This window comes from Stegostoma tigrinum, chromosome 4 (assembly GCF_030684315.1).
Source record: "Stegostoma tigrinum isolate sSteTig4 chromosome 4, sSteTig4.hap1, whole genome shotgun sequence".
Lineage (NCBI taxonomy): Eukaryota > Metazoa > Chordata > Chondrichthyes > Orectolobiformes > Stegostomatidae > Stegostoma > Stegostoma tigrinum.
The window spans coordinates 74,676,263-74,692,946 of NC_081357.1; the positions used below are offsets into that span (position 1 = coordinate 74,676,263).

Sequence of the window (16,684 nt, forward strand, 5' to 3'; positions counted from 1 at the left end):
GAATGAACTTCCTGAGGAAGTGGTGGATGCGAATACAATTACAATGTTTAAAAGATGTTTGGATAAGTATATGAATGGGAAAGGTTTGGAGGGATATGGGCCAGGAGTGGGCAGGTGGGGTTAGTTCAGTTTGGAATTATGTTCGGCATGGACTGGTTGGACTGAAAGATCTGGTTCCGTGCTGTATGACTATGACTCTATGACTCTGATTCTATCTTACCCCCTGCCCCTGTCCCCTCCCCAGTCTACATCCCTGACTTTACCATAAATACCACCTTTTCCTAGCTGCTGTAAGTTCAGATGAAGAGTCAAAGGCCTGGAAACGAGAACTCTGTTTTCACACCACACAGACCTGCTAAGTTTCTCCAGCAACTTCTGTATTTGGCCCTTTATCTATGCTAAAGATAGAATAAGCACTTATTTTGTGCAGTAACCTTTGATGTAGCACTCTGTAAAATGCCTTTTGGAAGTCTTAATATGTCAAGTCTACAAGTTTGTTTTACTTTAACATGCTAATTACTTTGTCAATAGACTCTAATAAGTTAGTTACATGTGATTTCCCTCTCAATAAACCATGTTGACATTGCAGGATCACATTTTGATTTTCAAAGTTTCCTATTATAACCTCCTTAATAATAAATTCTGGCTATTTCCCTGTGACAGATGCCATTGTCAAGTTATTGATTTTGCTTTCAAATATTATAGTTGAAAAAAAAGTTTGCATGGAGATAGCTCTGAGATACTACAACAGCAAGAAGCCTGTCAATCTGTAAGGAGGATAACTGACCTACAGATTTCTGCTTGATACTGAAAAATATGATACCATCATACCACTTGATCAGAATGTACCCGATGATTCTGGAAAATGTGAAAATAAGTGGTTTCAGAGCATCTTTTCCAAGCTAACCAAACAACATCATTCTGATGACATTTGGTAGAACTCAAGGCCAACAGCTAGGAATGATCCATACTAGAAAGGGACAGAAAGAAAAGACGTTAACTATATTTTCTACGTTACTGAAACAGATAATCCTTCTATCCTGGGGTTGATCATTTGGGAAGAGCTGTAGATGATCCTAATGTTTAGTTGTTCTGATCACTGCAATGCCACCTTTAATACAGAGACAATCTGATCGATTCTCCATGATACAATCCATCTGTTGTTGAAGTATGGCCCGATTTACTGATAATCGAAATGCTAATCTGAAAAAAAAAACCTACATAAGCTGTCAGCTCCTCTGAATCTCGGTACCAGTATACATTCTTGGAAACATGTTTGAAAAAATGCTTTGTGTGTGTCGTACAGCGTTAAGCTTTACAGGGTAAAAATCTTGCATGGCCATACAATTATTGCATTCATTCATGTTGGATTTAAGCATTCACATACCGTGCCATCTTTTTCCCCATAACATACAGTGAACCTGTAACAATTTCCATGACACCTGTTTGTTTGGATGATGTTATTTCATGCTATAGAATCTAATTGGGTTAGGTGTTATCTCCTAGATGTAACAGTGCATTACCTTTAGTGCTTCTAATAACATCAAACCAGAGTGGGTACGTTAACTAGGTCATTGATGTTGGCTCCAGAACCTTTCATGCCACGACAGAGGGTTTGCTAGCTTGTGAATTGTAAGAGTACACAGATCCATGCAAATTCAAATCAATAATTGGTGCTATGCCTGCTTCAACAGTATAAAATTATTCAGATGTCAATCTCAATGATCTTGTATTGGCATTTAAGATGGATAATGCAGACTGTACTACACTCTGCCAGTTTACTGAGTGCATCTTGTGTAAGATGTATAAATGAGCATTATTTGCATTTGCACCAGTGTCAATCTTGGCATATTGTACATTCCTTTGGGATACATCACTTGGATGGAGGAGAAAAGCTTCAGCTTTTCTGTTAGTGTCCATTGGTATGTGAAATTGATCACACATGCTATATACTGTCTGACTAGGGTTAGCAATTTGTAATATTTGTTTTGGACCAGACCAAACCTCACTCAAATATATCAAAGAGATAGCCTAGACTCTAACTTTTATCTCATTTAAAGGCAAGTGTAAGGTGCTGCATTCTAGATGTGATTCAGTTGGGCACAGTACAAAGCTTTAAGCAAAACACATTTTATTCTTACCCTACAGGTAAAATACAAACAAAAGAAAGAAGAATTGGTATAACTTTAACTTAATTGGAATAATTAACAGAATGCTAGATTATTTAACTAATAAACAGCAACTGCTCCAATATAGTAAAATCCCACAAATGCATCCTTGTCAAAGGAAAATTCAGTATAACAGATTGTCTCACATGCGATTCTGGCATCATACATAGAGAGCTTTGTTTTTTGGCTGTGGCTAAGAGAGGTGAATAACAGCTTCCACAGACAACAACTACTGAAAGCTAAACCAAAACCCTGTTTCTGTGGGAGCCTGACTCCACCTATTCATACGACTTCTATAGCTCCAGTGTCTTAAAAGAACAACAAGGCCTCACAAACTTGTTAATTTTACTAGCTTGGACCAGACAGCTCGGGACCTATGGTTCAAAACCTCTCTTCAAAAGAAAACAAGACAAAAAACACCTCTTAAAACCATAGCATCACCACACACTGTCTATGTTTCTTGGAATTTATTAACATGGTTGCGTGGATAGAACTTCAGAGGCTCCTTTTGGCATTTTTCCTTGGCTGACTCTTCTTCACAATCTGCTGTGGAGTTTATTGTTGTACTTTGGGATTCTCTGGTTGACTAGATTTCCTACAAGCTTCATCCCAGTGTTTTTATGTAGAACTCAACTTGCACATGTCACAAAATGCTGAATATTGACCTGGGGGAGAGACAAGCTACATCTCATACAAGATTTGGATGTTTCACTGAACCTGTTGATAGTTGCAATAGTTTTTTTTCCAACAGTCAGGCATTTTTACATACTGCTGGCTTGCTACAATTGCCTTCAATTACTTGCATCCTTCTTCTAGTAGAATATCAATGGTAAATTTCTTAGGTTTATCCAAAAGCGTCAAGGAGGATGCATAAGCCTGTCAGCTAAGTTTGCTTCAGTAAAATCACATAGCTTTGCAATGACATCTGCCTACCAGTTGATTGATTGATTGATTGTTTCACCTGTTTGTTGATGGTATGACTGGAATTCACTCAACTTTTCTGTTGATATTTTAAATTCTTAAAATTTTTGGCAGGATCTCTGTAGTCATGGCCAGAAATATTGGGGTTAAAACATGGTTGTATGTATGAAGTGCTATACCTGCCCCTGCACCTCCCCCCTCACCCCCATCCCAGGCCCTAAGAAGACTTTGCACATCAAGCAGATGTTCACCTGTACGTCAGCTAATGTGGCATACCGCATCCGCTGTTCCTGTGTGGCCTCCCCTACATCGGGGAAACCAAGCGGAGTCTTGGGGACTGCTCTATAGAACACTTACGCTCAGTTCGCACTAAACAACTGCGCCTCCCAGTTGCGAATCATTTCAACTCCCCTTCCCATTCCTCAGATGATATGTCCATCCTGGGCCTCCTACAGTGCCACAACGATACCACCGGATGGATGCAGGAACAGCAACTCATATTCCACTTGGGAACCCTGCAGCCCAATGGTATCAACGTGGGCTTCACAAGCTTCAAAATCTCCCCTCTCCCCACCGCATCCCAAAACGAGCCCAGCTTGTCCCCGCCTCCCTAAGCTGTCCTTCCTCCTACCTATTCCCTCCTCCCACCTCACTAACCTGTCCTTCCTCCTACTTATTCCCTCCTCCCACCTCAAGTCCCACCCCCATCTCCTACCTACTAACCTCATTCTGCTCCCTTGACCTGACTGTCCTCCCTGGACTGACCTATCCCCTCCCTAACTCCCCACCTATACTCACCTTTACTGGTTCCATCCCCGCCTCTTTGACCTGCCTGTCTCCTCTCCACCTATCTTCTCCTCTATCCATCTTCTATCTGCCTCCCCCTTCTCCCTATTTATTTCAGAATCCCCTTCCCCTCTCACATTTCTGAAGAAGGGTATAGGTCCGAAACATTAACTTTCCTGCTCCTAAGATGCTGCTTGGCCTGTGTTCATTCTGCTCCACACCTTGTTATCTCAGAAATATTGGGGGCATTTATTCTTCCTGACGCTTCGGTGCCAAAGCAAGAAGCCATTTTTTGTAATTTTTTGTTAGTTATTTGCTGATCTGTAAAGAAGGATTTATTCTTTAAACAACCAGAGTTCTGGTGGAATGTCAAAAGTGTGCCAATCCACACTCAAATGTTTGCTTTCTATCTTTCTTTTGCACCTTTTTGCTCTTTAAAAATGTTAGTGTGGCAAATCTGCATTTCAGTGTAGTACTTTTCGTATTTTTATTCTTGTCATCATTGTAATTGTTTTAAAAGTAGCAGTGGGCTAATGCCTCTCTTGCTGTACCTTTTAAAAGTTACAGGTTTGAGCCTGTAGGTGACATTCACATCTAAAAAGATTAAGTTGTGACATCACTTTGTTTTTATATCTTTTCTGCAAGATGGCAGAACCAACCAATGACAGTGAACAGGCAAACATTCTCAGTCGAGAAATTCCTTTCTTCCTGTTTATTATTCAAGGACCACTTTCTTATAGGTAGCAACTGTCCTATTAGTACTGTCTAAAATGCCATTTTTGTTTTAATTCAGATCTGCCCTAGAGCTCTCATAAACTACCTTTCTTTTTAAAGAGAGAGAGGTGGAGTACTCAGTGTTTCAGGTTTACAACTTTGCATTTTGGTTGTAAACTTTTGTCTTGATTGTCATTGTAATTTCGGCTCCGAATGGAAGTGATGAGGATTAAATTCTGTTAAGAAATAGATGTTTGCTAACTGATACGCTGCTATTGGCTTTTTAATCTTTGGTGACACCTACTGCCACTAAATAGCTATCAGTAATTAGCTCTCATTACTAATCTTTAGTTCCCACTTCCTGTCACCATTAGGTGCATTGTGGGTTCCCTTATGCTAACCCATGTAAATTATGCCACGATGAGTTGGGTTCTTGTGAGCCAGATGTCTGGAAGTTCATTTACAAACACTAAGAAATTCAACCAAGTTCCTTAGACAGCACCTTCCAAATCCATGACCACTTCTGTTTAGAAGGACCAGGGCAGCAGATACATGTAAACACCACAGCTGTAAGTTCCTCTCCAAGCAACTGAGCGTCCTGAATCAGAAGTAGATCACAATTCCTTTACTGTCACTGGGTCAAAATCCTGGAATTTCCTCCCTGTTGGTATTGTGGGTCAATCCATAGCAGGTGGGCTGCAGCGGTTCAAGAAGGCAACTCACCACCATCTTCCAACGGCAACTAGCACGGGCACTGTGCACATCCCATGGATGAATTTTTTGAAAAGTATTTTCAAAGCTACAATATCACAGAATTGTACAACCTGAGCTCCCTGCTAATTGATGTTATTGTATATCAAATGCACATAGCTGACCGACGAAATGAACTCCTGTACAAAGCATAAGTGACTGAAAGCAAGCTGGGTACCTTTTATTTTGGACGTTGTGATGTAATGCCTTAAAGATACAGACCTGATTGGTCTGAAATCAATGGTATAAAGCAACAGAGTAAATTATGTATGCAAGGCTGTTTTTAACGCATAAGCATAATATTGTGTGATGATTAGCAATAATTACCAAGTATGCCACGAATGGTACACGTCTCCACAAATGAAAAATAATCCGTGTTCAATAGCGTAATTGCAAAATGGCAATTTAAGATTGATGGTCTGGGAAATAGAGGGGTGGTATTGTACATGAAAGAGATATGTACTTTGCTTTATTCCAATTTGAAAATGATGTAAAGTAAACTAGAATCATGAAGTACAGAAGAGGCCCTTCAGCTTATAAAGCCTATATTGTCAAAAATATGCTACTGCCTATACTCGTCCCGCTTTACCACACTAGGCCCATAGCCTTGAATATTATGATACTTTAAGTGCTCATCCAACTACTTTTTAAAGATTGTGAGGTTTCTGATGTCACCTACCCTCCCAAGCAATGCATTCCAAACCATCTGGTTGAAAAAGTTCTCAAATCCTGTCTAAGCCTCCTGCCTTTCACTATAAAATTATGCCCCTTGTAATTGACCCTTCAACTAAGGGGAACAACTGCTTTCTATTCAACCAGTCCATGCTTCTCATAGTTTTATACAGCTCTATCAGTCCTACCTCAACCATCTCTGCTCCCAAGAAATCATCTTGAGATAAGACAGCCACTCATCATTGCTGAAATACTTGATGCAAGGCAATATTTTGGTGGATCTCCTTTGCAAACCGTCTAGTGCAATCACATCCTTTCTGTACTAAGGTGACCAGATCTGTATGCAGTATTCCAGCTGTGGCCTAACTCAAGTTCTGTACAGTTACAACATGACCTCCCTGTTCTTATTATCTATGGCATGGCTAATAAAGGCAAGCATCCCTCATGCTTCTTGACTATTAACCTCTCCTGCTACCTTCAGCAATGTGTGGACATGCACCCCAAGATACCTCTGTTCCTCTGAGCCTCCTAATATCTTTCCACTTATAGAATACTCTCTTGTCTTGTTCCTTCTTCTATAGTGCAGCACCTCACATTTATATCATTTATAAGTTCCATCTACCACTGATCTGCCATCTGATGAATCTGTTCATATCTTCCTGTAACCTAACACCTTCCTCCTCACTGTCAACACATGGCCAATGTTTGTGTCATCTGCAAACTTACTTATCATCCCTCCCACATTCTCATTTACATCAATTATGAATATCACAAAAAATAAGATACCGTGCACTTACTGCTGTGGTATGCCAATGCACATTGGGCTCCAGTCACACCAGCAGTTTTCTACCACTACCCTCTGTCTCCTATGACTAAGCAAGTTCATGGATCCATGCTGCCAAATTACACTGAATCTCTTGAGTTTTTATCTTCTTTATCAGTTTCCCATGTGGGACCTTGTCAAAGGACTTGCTGAAATCTGTATGAACTACATCAAGTGTCCTACCCTCATCCAAATACTTGATCACTTCCTCGAAAAGTTCCACCAGATTTGTTAGGCATGATTTTCCTCTGACAAATTCATGCTGACTATCCTGATCAAACCTGACATCTCTAAATGCAGATTAATTTTCTCCAATAGCTTCTGGAGAAGGGTCTAGGCCCGAAACGTCAGCTTTCCTGCTCCTCTGGTGCTGCTTGGCCTGCTGTGTTCATCCAGCTGTACACCTTGTTATCTCAGATTCTCTAGCATCTGCAGTTCCTACTATCTCTAGAAAATACCAGTCAGCTTCCACAATTTGTCTTCAGCAAAGTTGGTTAGTACCTGACACTAGTGTGTGGACAATTATGCCATCCTTATTCCGCTTCCATGCCCTGTTTTGAAAAAGAGGAGAGGGTGTGTGGACAACAGTGTGTTGTCCAATATTTACCCTTCAGCATTACAAAAGCCATCTGGTCTTTATCACATTGCTGTTTTGTGGGACTTTGCTGATTACAAGTTAGTTGCTGTTTCTCCCCATGTCACAGAGACTGCAGTTCAAATATACTTCAATGGCTGTAAAATGCTTGAGATGTTCAGTCAACATGAAAAGCGCTATATAAATGCAAGCCTTTCTTCTTTTATATGTCTAGCACCTGCAGTGAGAGATGAAGTGAAAAGGCAGTGGAAATATATGACTGTGGAGATCGATGCCAGGAGTTAAGCCCCAAAGATCTGAATGCAGTACCACAATAGATTCAGTGACATCCCATGAATGGTGAAGGTCAATGAATGCATCTTCAAATGCTAAGTCTTAAAGACTGTGCTAGTAGCTTTGCCTACTGCTTAAATTGTCATGGCCCATCACTAACCTATCAACAGTCTCTAACAATAAGGCCTCACGCCTAACAATAACATGCTTTACTTCACCTTGTAAAGTTAACACTGTTACAAGCCTCAAATCCACATCTCACCACTTGAATGTACCGTTCGACCATGAGAGCTGCATCAACCAAATAGACTACAATACACTCACTGACACACACGCCCCCCCCCCCCCGCCTTTGTTGAGGCGTGGGCTCAGATTTGAGCTGAAACCATGAAAAATAATGATATTGTCATACATAAGCCCCCTCCTTACGTCCCACTTCCTCTTTGTCCCATTACAAATGGAAAAATCATGATTTAACCAATGAAGAAAGCAGTGGTTTTTGTAGGAACCAGTCGATAAATGTAAAGAATTTTCATCTCTTTTTGTTAGTCCAAGAGGATTTTTACTGAATTTATCATGAATATATGGTATGCTTTGTCTTTATTTTACAAAGCAAGTGTGCTCATTTATAAAAGGTTCTTAAAGCAAAGCACAGGAACAATACATTGATACATGTAAGCCTTGGATGCACAGATGGCTGAAAACAGATTCATATCTGCACTTGCCACACGCTGAGCTCCTAATCTCAGCAGAGTTTAACAATAGGAAATGCCATGCATATGGGAGTTAAATTCGCTTTAACAGGGAGGAATTGCTAATAGAAGAAAACACTCAGGAGTGCTGTTGTACATCTGCTGTGCAATATCAATGATGGTGAAAGCAGGCTTGAAGCAGGTTGCCTTACCCCTTCTTAGACTGGGAACAGGGAAAAAGGAGTAGCATCAGGCTGATGAAAGGAAATAATTAAATGCAGGCAAAAATATTGTAAATACTTTACAAATTACTACTCTAATCAGAAACATGTGATAAATAACCTCTTCCAATATAATTTGACTAATGCACGCATTCGACAGGCAGTAATGACCCTAGAGTCTTAGGTGTAGTTACCCTCAGTACTCCAAATTATAGTGAATAATTTAAACCAATCATTTGAGAGCATTTTTGGCTAAAGTACAATGATTCTATAATACAGGAAATTGATGATAATGTTTACACAAATAAGTTGTTAATTTTGTGATGTTTTTCATAGAAGGCCCAGTGACTTATTACTCAGACAGCATTTTAATAAAGTAGACAGCTTCCAAGCCTCTAGATATTGTTCAACTCTTTGTTTACTTACTATGCCCTAGCAGACTTAGAACTATTTGGGTGTTGCTATGAATATGTTTAAATTAACCTGTTCTGGGATGATATTACACACCTTCACAGCAGATGGAACTTGAACCCCAGCCTCCTGGTCCAGAGGTAGGGAAAACTACCATTGCACCTCAAAAGCCCTCACTGAAATCACGAAAGGAGAAAAACATGGTTGGCTTGTCACGAAGGCGCACCTGATTAAGTGTATGGCCTAAAGCCTTGCACAGCAGCAGAGGAAAACCATAAGAGTATACTGCAAATCCATCTGATACAGCCCTGTTTTCTGCCAGTGGATGTAAAATTGAACTCTATTTACCTTATACAAAATTTGGAAATACCTTAGAATTTTAACTTGCACAATCAATAATTAGCCCACTTGACGTATGGATGAACGGAATGATTGTATATTTAAAATAAAGAAATGCATGGAATTAATATGATAGTACTGGTTTTGTCCTATTCAGTCCTGTTAACTATACATTTTAACTAAATATCCCCATTGCACATTAGTTTGCAGATTGTGCACTAAACCTGAACTGAAGCCAAGGCTATTCTGTATTTTCTGCATTACTGTTCAACTGTTTATTTTTCTAAGTATAGCCCACAATAGTGATAAATACCACATGCCCGACCCTTCACTTAGCTGTTTTTATGTAGTGGAATCTTGATGTTACACAAGAAAAGGATGAAAAAATGTTATTTGTATCTAGAGTTTTACACATTTATAATACAGTAAGTCAGGGAGAGGCAGTATAAAACAACACTGAATCCGGGATAGGCAGTATAAACCACGGCTGAGGCAGAGAGAGAGAGCTGCTTTGGATTGGCTTTTATCAAAAAATTTTCACGAATAGAGTTAGAAATCTTTCAAGTTTATATCTAAAATAGATTTAACATTCTTTCTAACAATATTCTTAGGTTCTTTACTCTCTGACCCTCAACATTATAAACATACAGGAATTTATTTCTTCACAACAGATATGATCAAAGAAAGACCTTTGTTTTCTCAACTGGTTGCATACTTGGATCCTGTGAGAGCAAAGTTTTACCCTTTGTAAATTTTAGTGAAAAACTTGAACATGAATAAAATGTGTGTATAACTTCTTCATTCTCTGATCTACTTCTGTGTCAAAATACCTAATGGCAGAAACTTCACCACTTACATTTCCCTAAATTAATGTGATACAGTAAAAATAACATTCATCACATGCAATTGTTGTGATTAGCTGCTCTGGAGGTTCAGTTGGTAGTATAGAATCACAAAAGTGTTATGGTGCAGAAAGAAGCTATTCAGCCCATCGTGCCTGCATTAGCTCTTTAAATGAGCATCATTACCTGCTGCCAACCTCTGCTTTTTCCCCATACTCCTTACATATTATTTTTATGAATGGTGGAATTGCAGGAAATTTTCATGTTTAAGCCCTGATTTGTGCTGAGTTATCTAATCTCAGATATGACAAATGCTCCATTTGGCCTCTGCAAAACAAGAGAGTGTTAAACAAAATAACAATCATTGTTCTCTATTTTGAAAAAGAACAGCCAAATTCTCCTAGAGATAGTAGGAACTGCTGATGCTGGAGTCTGAGATAATAAGGTGTAGAGCTGGATGAACACAGCAGGCCAGTGGGCATCAGAGGAGTAGGAAAGCTGATGTTTCGGGTCCAAACCCTTCTTCAGAAATGGGGGGAGGTGATGATAGAAGGTGGAGAGAGGGGCAGATAGGTGGAGAGAAGATGGACAGGTCAAGGAGTTGGAGATGAAGCCAGTAAAGTTGAGTGTAGGTAGGGAGTTAGGATGGGGGTTGGTCAGTGAGGAGGGAGGGGCGAGTATGTGGGAGGGAAGACTGATAGGTCAAGGAGGCAGGGATGAGGATAGTAGGTAGTAATTGGTGGTGGGGGTTAATCAGTGAGGTGGGAGGAGTGCACAGGTGGGAGAAAAGACAGACAGGTCAAGGAGATTGGGACAAGATGGGCTGGTCTTGGGATGAAGTCAGGGGTGGGGTGATTTTGAAGCTTGTGAAGTCCACATTGAGACCATTAGGCTGCAGGGTTTCCAAGCAGAATATGAGGTGCTGCTCCTCCAGCCTTTGGCTGGCATCATTGTGGCACTGGAGGGGGCCCAGGATGGACATGTCGTCCAAGGATTGTGGGGGGAGTTGAAGTCGTTCCTGATTGTGAGGTGTTGTCGTTTGTCAGGAACCAAGCATAGGTGTTCCACATAGTGGTCTCTAAGCCTCCGCTTGGTTTCCCCGATGTAGAGGAGGCCACATGGGGAACGGCGGATATAGTATACCACATTAGCAGATGTGGAGGTGAACATCTGTTTAATGTGGAAGGTTTTCTTGGGGCCTGGGATGGAGGTGAGTGAGAGGTGTAGGGACAGGTGTAACACTTCCTGTGGTTACAGGGAAAAGTGCCAGGGGTAGTGGGGCTAATGGGGAGTACAGAGCTGATGAGGGAGTCACAGAGAGAGCAGTCCCTCCAGAAGGCAGATAAAGTTGGGGAGGGAAATATATCCTAGGTAGTGGGGTCAGATTGCAGGTGGCGGAGAACGATGCATGGAATCTAGAGGTTGATGGGGTGATACGTGAGCTGTATTCACCTGATGTCTAATGTAAGAAGAGGTAGATGGTTAGGACTATGATACTACCCTGAGAACCACCTGGGGTTAAGATGATTGACTATGATGATATTTAGTGTGTGTGTTTTGAACTGCATTCAATTAATATGTGACTTGATGGGTATGATGTCCTATGACTTGTTTGGCACTCTAAGGCAGCAGATAGGAATAGAACATACTCTACATAGCTTCCAGTGAGCATTTTTTTGTAAGTAGTCTTGTATTTAAATGAAAAATCAATGTTATTGTTTCACCAATCCTTGATAATTTACAATCCTTGTAAATTGATACATTTATATCTGAAAGAAGAATGTAACATGGTGGTATGCTGAAGGTAGAGTTTTGAACATTTTTGATTTTCAAGCACATCATCTGTCACATGCCAGTAGCATGGTTTTCAAGATATGACTGTAATATATATGCCTCAAGCTGTACATATACACTAATTATTTTCTTCAGCTAAGAGAAACAGTTATCCAGAATGGCTCAGCTTCTGTAAGGACAATTCTGTAATTCTCATAATTGATTATTGACTGTTGACCATGATTTATTTTGTTGTAGGACAGATATGATGTGTTCAATCTGTGGAGGTCTTCATTCACAATAGCAATTTTGACTTTAATGACTAGTTTAGCTGGTTTGGAAATATCAAATCCAAAGAAACATCATTCTCTGAATCAAGTAAACTCATATTGGGGATTGATCGTTTTCTAATTGAGTATTGAAAGTTTTGTGATCATTTTGACCTGATTTTTAATGCTATCTGAAAGTTCTAACAACATTTCAAGTTTCTCCCTGTACTTCGAGTTAATTTGACTTTGCGTTGCATTTCCCTAGTGGTCGCTGCCTTAGCTGCTCATAGGTTATTGTTTGATTACAGTTATGGCACTGTTGAGCACTGATTTTTTTTACATTGCATCTACCTTACCCACTTTAAGTCTTTGTTTACCTCATATTATGTAGAACTGAAAGACAGAATAATTCATTACTGCTGAATCCTATTACTTAAAACTGGGCAGAGAAGAAGAATTTATCCACTAACACCGAAAAGAAGGTTATAAAAACTTTTTTTTTCAGATTAATTTACCTTTGCAGCAGTCTGCACTATTCCATGGCAAAAATCATTTTGTGGGTGGAACTTGGAGGCAATACTGGATCTCAAGAAGAGATATATCATTGTCTTGATACTTCCAACTGGAGAGGATTACAAATGCTTCAGTCTTTTCTGTTGTACTGGCATCCTGGGCTCTATCATCACTGAGCAAGGGAACATGCTTGGAGCCTCCTTCACTTAGTGGGCAATCAACCAGCACCTGTCCAGAGCAGATTTGGCAGGACTACAAAGTTTTGTGAATACTTAGCTTTGTCTCTTATGTGCTCTTTCCCTGTTTAGCATACATGTCATCCTGAGCTGAATGTTTACCAGGTTAGATAAGCCTTTTGTTGCTCATGGCATGTTCTCCAGCACTCCTCATTGAACCAGGTTTGAACCCTTGGCATAATGTTAAAGATAGAGTGACAGATAGCATGGGCAATGAAGTGTCAAATTGGAGATGAACATAATCCTGCTGCTGATGTTCTGCAGCACCTCATGAATTCAATTTTGAGCTCTTCAGCATTTTGTAAGTCTAACCCATTTAGCATAGTTTTGGTGCTGGACAATGCGATGGAACATATTTTCAGATGTGCCTACATTTACATGAGGACTTTGCAGTGATCACTTCTACCAAAACTATCATGGACAGATACATCTGCAACAGGTAGATTAATGAGGGCGTAGTCACATAAGTTTTTTTTCTCCCCTCATTTTAGTACTCTCATCTGAGGCCACAGGCCCAGTCTAGCTAATTGTCAGTATTTTGCCAGCTCAGTCAGTAAAGATAGAACCAAGCCACTCTTGGTATTGGCAAATGCACCAGTTAAATGATGACTGACAGTTAACTACCAAGTCCTATTTAGGTTTTAAGCTAGTCAGGTTGACTCTGATTGGTCAAGTAATTTCCCTGAGAAATGAATCAAAGAATAGCTGCTATCTATTTTGTTGAGGTGAATCAGGTGCACTGTATGTATTTGTTCTTTTTCTTTACAACAAACTCGATCCTCTGTTTGAGTTTTACAAGAGTTGGCTAAGTATGATCAGATTGTTGTGAACAGGCAAAGGGATTTGCTGTTCAGTACAATTTGCCTGATGAATTTTTACAATTGTGCAGTGATTCTTTGTTCATTAACACTGAGATTAAATTTTCATTCCTATTTTTTGTAGAAATTAGCTGCCATGATTCTCTACATTAACGCACTTTGGGAGCATCCTAATATTGTGATATGCTACTCAAGAGGAAGACCTTCTTTGGAATATTTGTCAGGAAAGAAAATATTGTGGTTACAAGTCACAATGAATTACATTTCAGCAGCTATTGTCAGTTTTTTAAAATATGTAACCCACTGAACATTGCAATTTTGGGGTCTTTTTGTGTTAAATATTAACTGGCAGTGACATTTAGGTGAAAGCTTTCTTGATGATGCGCCTGCTGCAACACCATAATATTGATGCAGGTATGGCAGAAATATGCTTAAAGTGCAAGAATGCAAGACAGCACAAGGAAAATCATGGCCTAGTTGTATGCAAAGCTGCTAATATGGCAACCCAGTTAAATCTAAATCCACAAAGGGTTTATGTTCATCATTTGCTGGCGTCATTTCTGTCAATTTTCATCATGGCACACACATTTAATCACCAAAGATGAAAGAGAAAGTGTACACTCATGCTGAAAGATTTACGTCAGGCATCATGATCAGATGCCAAAGCCTTTTTGGAAAATGTATTGTTCAGTTAAATGATCAACACTGAAGTGTGCCGTAAGAATCATAAAATAGTGTACTTTTTGATTAAGTACTTTGGGGTAAAGGTTGACCCTTGTGTTAGAATCTTGGATGATTTATTTTGGAACGTTAGTGTGAAAGGAAGATTGGAAAATTGTTCAAAATAGCTTGAGCTGATTATTTTCAGTAATCAACATTTAACTGCAGATGCTCTTGGTCTGAGCATTCATCCATCTCAGGAACATAAAGGCTATTTAGCTTGGGAGCAAATGATATTTGTTCTGGGTGCAGTGCCTAAGCAAGCAAAGGTTTTTCTAAGTAGAGTGTTCTTTTACTGAAGTAATATAATCTCCGTTGTTCTTATGTAAAGGACCAATATCAAAATGTCAGCAGAGAATATCCATTTAGATACAAATTTACATGAATTAATTTTCTCCTTGACACAATGAGAAGAACATCATGAAAAGCATCCACTTATCAGAATGAAATTCATAGGAACTGTGCTTTTGTTAATTTTATAATGTCTGTGATTTTACAGAAGACCATTCTTGTGTTTTGGGAATGAGCTAGTGGGAAATAAATATTTTCGCACAAGACAAAAAAATGCTCCACATATCAAAAATTTGGTATTTTAGCTCAAATGGAGCTTATTTTCTATGTTAATGAAGAAGTGTTTTTGTATTATTGTAAACATTTGTGTGACGAGTTACAGTAGATGTGAATCACAACCTGCTTTGTGGCAGACAGCACTGTTTTGATGGATAGGCCTAACTCAGATTTAGCACATAATCATGTTCAGTTTGCTTCACTGAACAGCCTCAAGATAAAAGACATTTAAAAAAAAAGGTTTGGCTGATGTCAGTCTTGCAGTGATGTCATCAGTGAGAGAGGGTGTTCAGACCTCTTTCTGCTGCAGTAGACAGAGTGAGAGCTCGAAGGAATCGGCCACTCACTGGCTGAGAGGCAACAGCACTTTTGCCTTAACTTCCAAAGCTTCTGGCAGCTAGGCTTTGTAGTTTAATTCTTGGTTCAGATTGCTCAGTCTGCCAGTTTGTAAAGTGCACTTTACAAAGCAAAGTAGTCAGGGCAGTTTTGGTAAGTGGGAGGATGCCAGCCCTTAACATGGACTGTGAGCTTTCTACACTGCTTGCCTGTCTGGTCGATGTGGAAGTTTTTACCAGTCAAGAGATTAAGGTAGACTGGTTAATATTCCTTTACTTTGTCAGCTCTCTAAATGTTTAGACTACATGTTTAATGTTATATTTATGCTTCTTTGGACTGAATGTAGCTGTATAACTGTGTTACAGTCTCGTGCATGATGTGCTTTAAACATTGCAAGAATATGAAGAGATTTTTGTCTGTGGCAATAATTGATTGTGCAGTATGTTTAAAATTTTCCTTCCACTTTCCTGGAGGCAAGTACTTTGTAAAATAATAAATTATGATTAGATCCTTTTGGTAGTAGATTAACTCTTATTCTTTATTCTCTTGACAGTTGCCTATATGGTTGAGTGTTAGTTAGCTTTTTTCTCAATGCAGTTCAAGTTGTATTTTTAAATTCTTCCCAAATACTTGAATCCTTTCACCTCTGACTTGGCTAAACCTGTCCCTTTGCTGTTTCTCTGAATTTATTTCAAAACAAGTCTGGTTAGATGAAGATTAGACTTTATCAATAGCATAGGAAGAAGCTTGAAGAAGAATTTTAAACAGCTTGCAATGAAATAAACAAATATTATTAATAGCAAATAAAGGTAAGTATGAGCACATTTCATGATTGTGATAATGGAAGTGTTACAAGTTTTTTTTCGAAATACTATCTGCTGAATTTTTGCTGCACAGAAGAACAATGAACAGTACCTTTAAAAATTAGCTGAGAGATAAAAGTGGTATTTGACACAATGCAAATTTTGTCGTTCCTGAGAACATTACAGAGCCGTGTGTGTGTGTCTGTGTGTGTGTGTGTGTGTGTGTCTGTGTGTGTGTGTGTCTGTGTGTGTGAGAGAGAGAGAGAGAGAGCGCACTGTAAATGCAGGAGCGGTTTTTCATTGTTCAGATAATTGTGTTCAACTTTCGTGTTTTCATTCCTTGTATCTCTACATCTTTTGCAATGTGTTACAGATAAACCACTGAGATCTGAAAGCAAATCAAAAAAATGGGTGTTTATTGAGTTAAAATGGAACAAACGGT

General features: G+C 39.3%; 1 protein-coding gene across 3 annotated transcripts in view; it reads left to right on the top strand.

Moving 5' to 3' along the window:
* The window catches only part of rcan2 (regulator of calcineurin 2), a 355,743-nt gene that overhangs the window by 183,630 nt on the left and 155,429 nt on the right, over positions 1-16,684 (top strand). Inside the window, exon 1 of one of the 3 annotated variants that reach the window (XM_048531674.2) lies at positions 15,386-15,691. The exons of the other annotated variants lie outside the window; for them this stretch is intronic. Coding sequence (XP_048387631.1) covers positions 15,605-15,691 — 87 coding nt within the window. The 5' untranslated portion in view covers positions 15,386-15,604. Of the gene's footprint in view, positions 1-15,385; positions 15,692-16,684 lie in introns of those variants that run through there. 3 annotated transcript variants of the gene reach the window in all.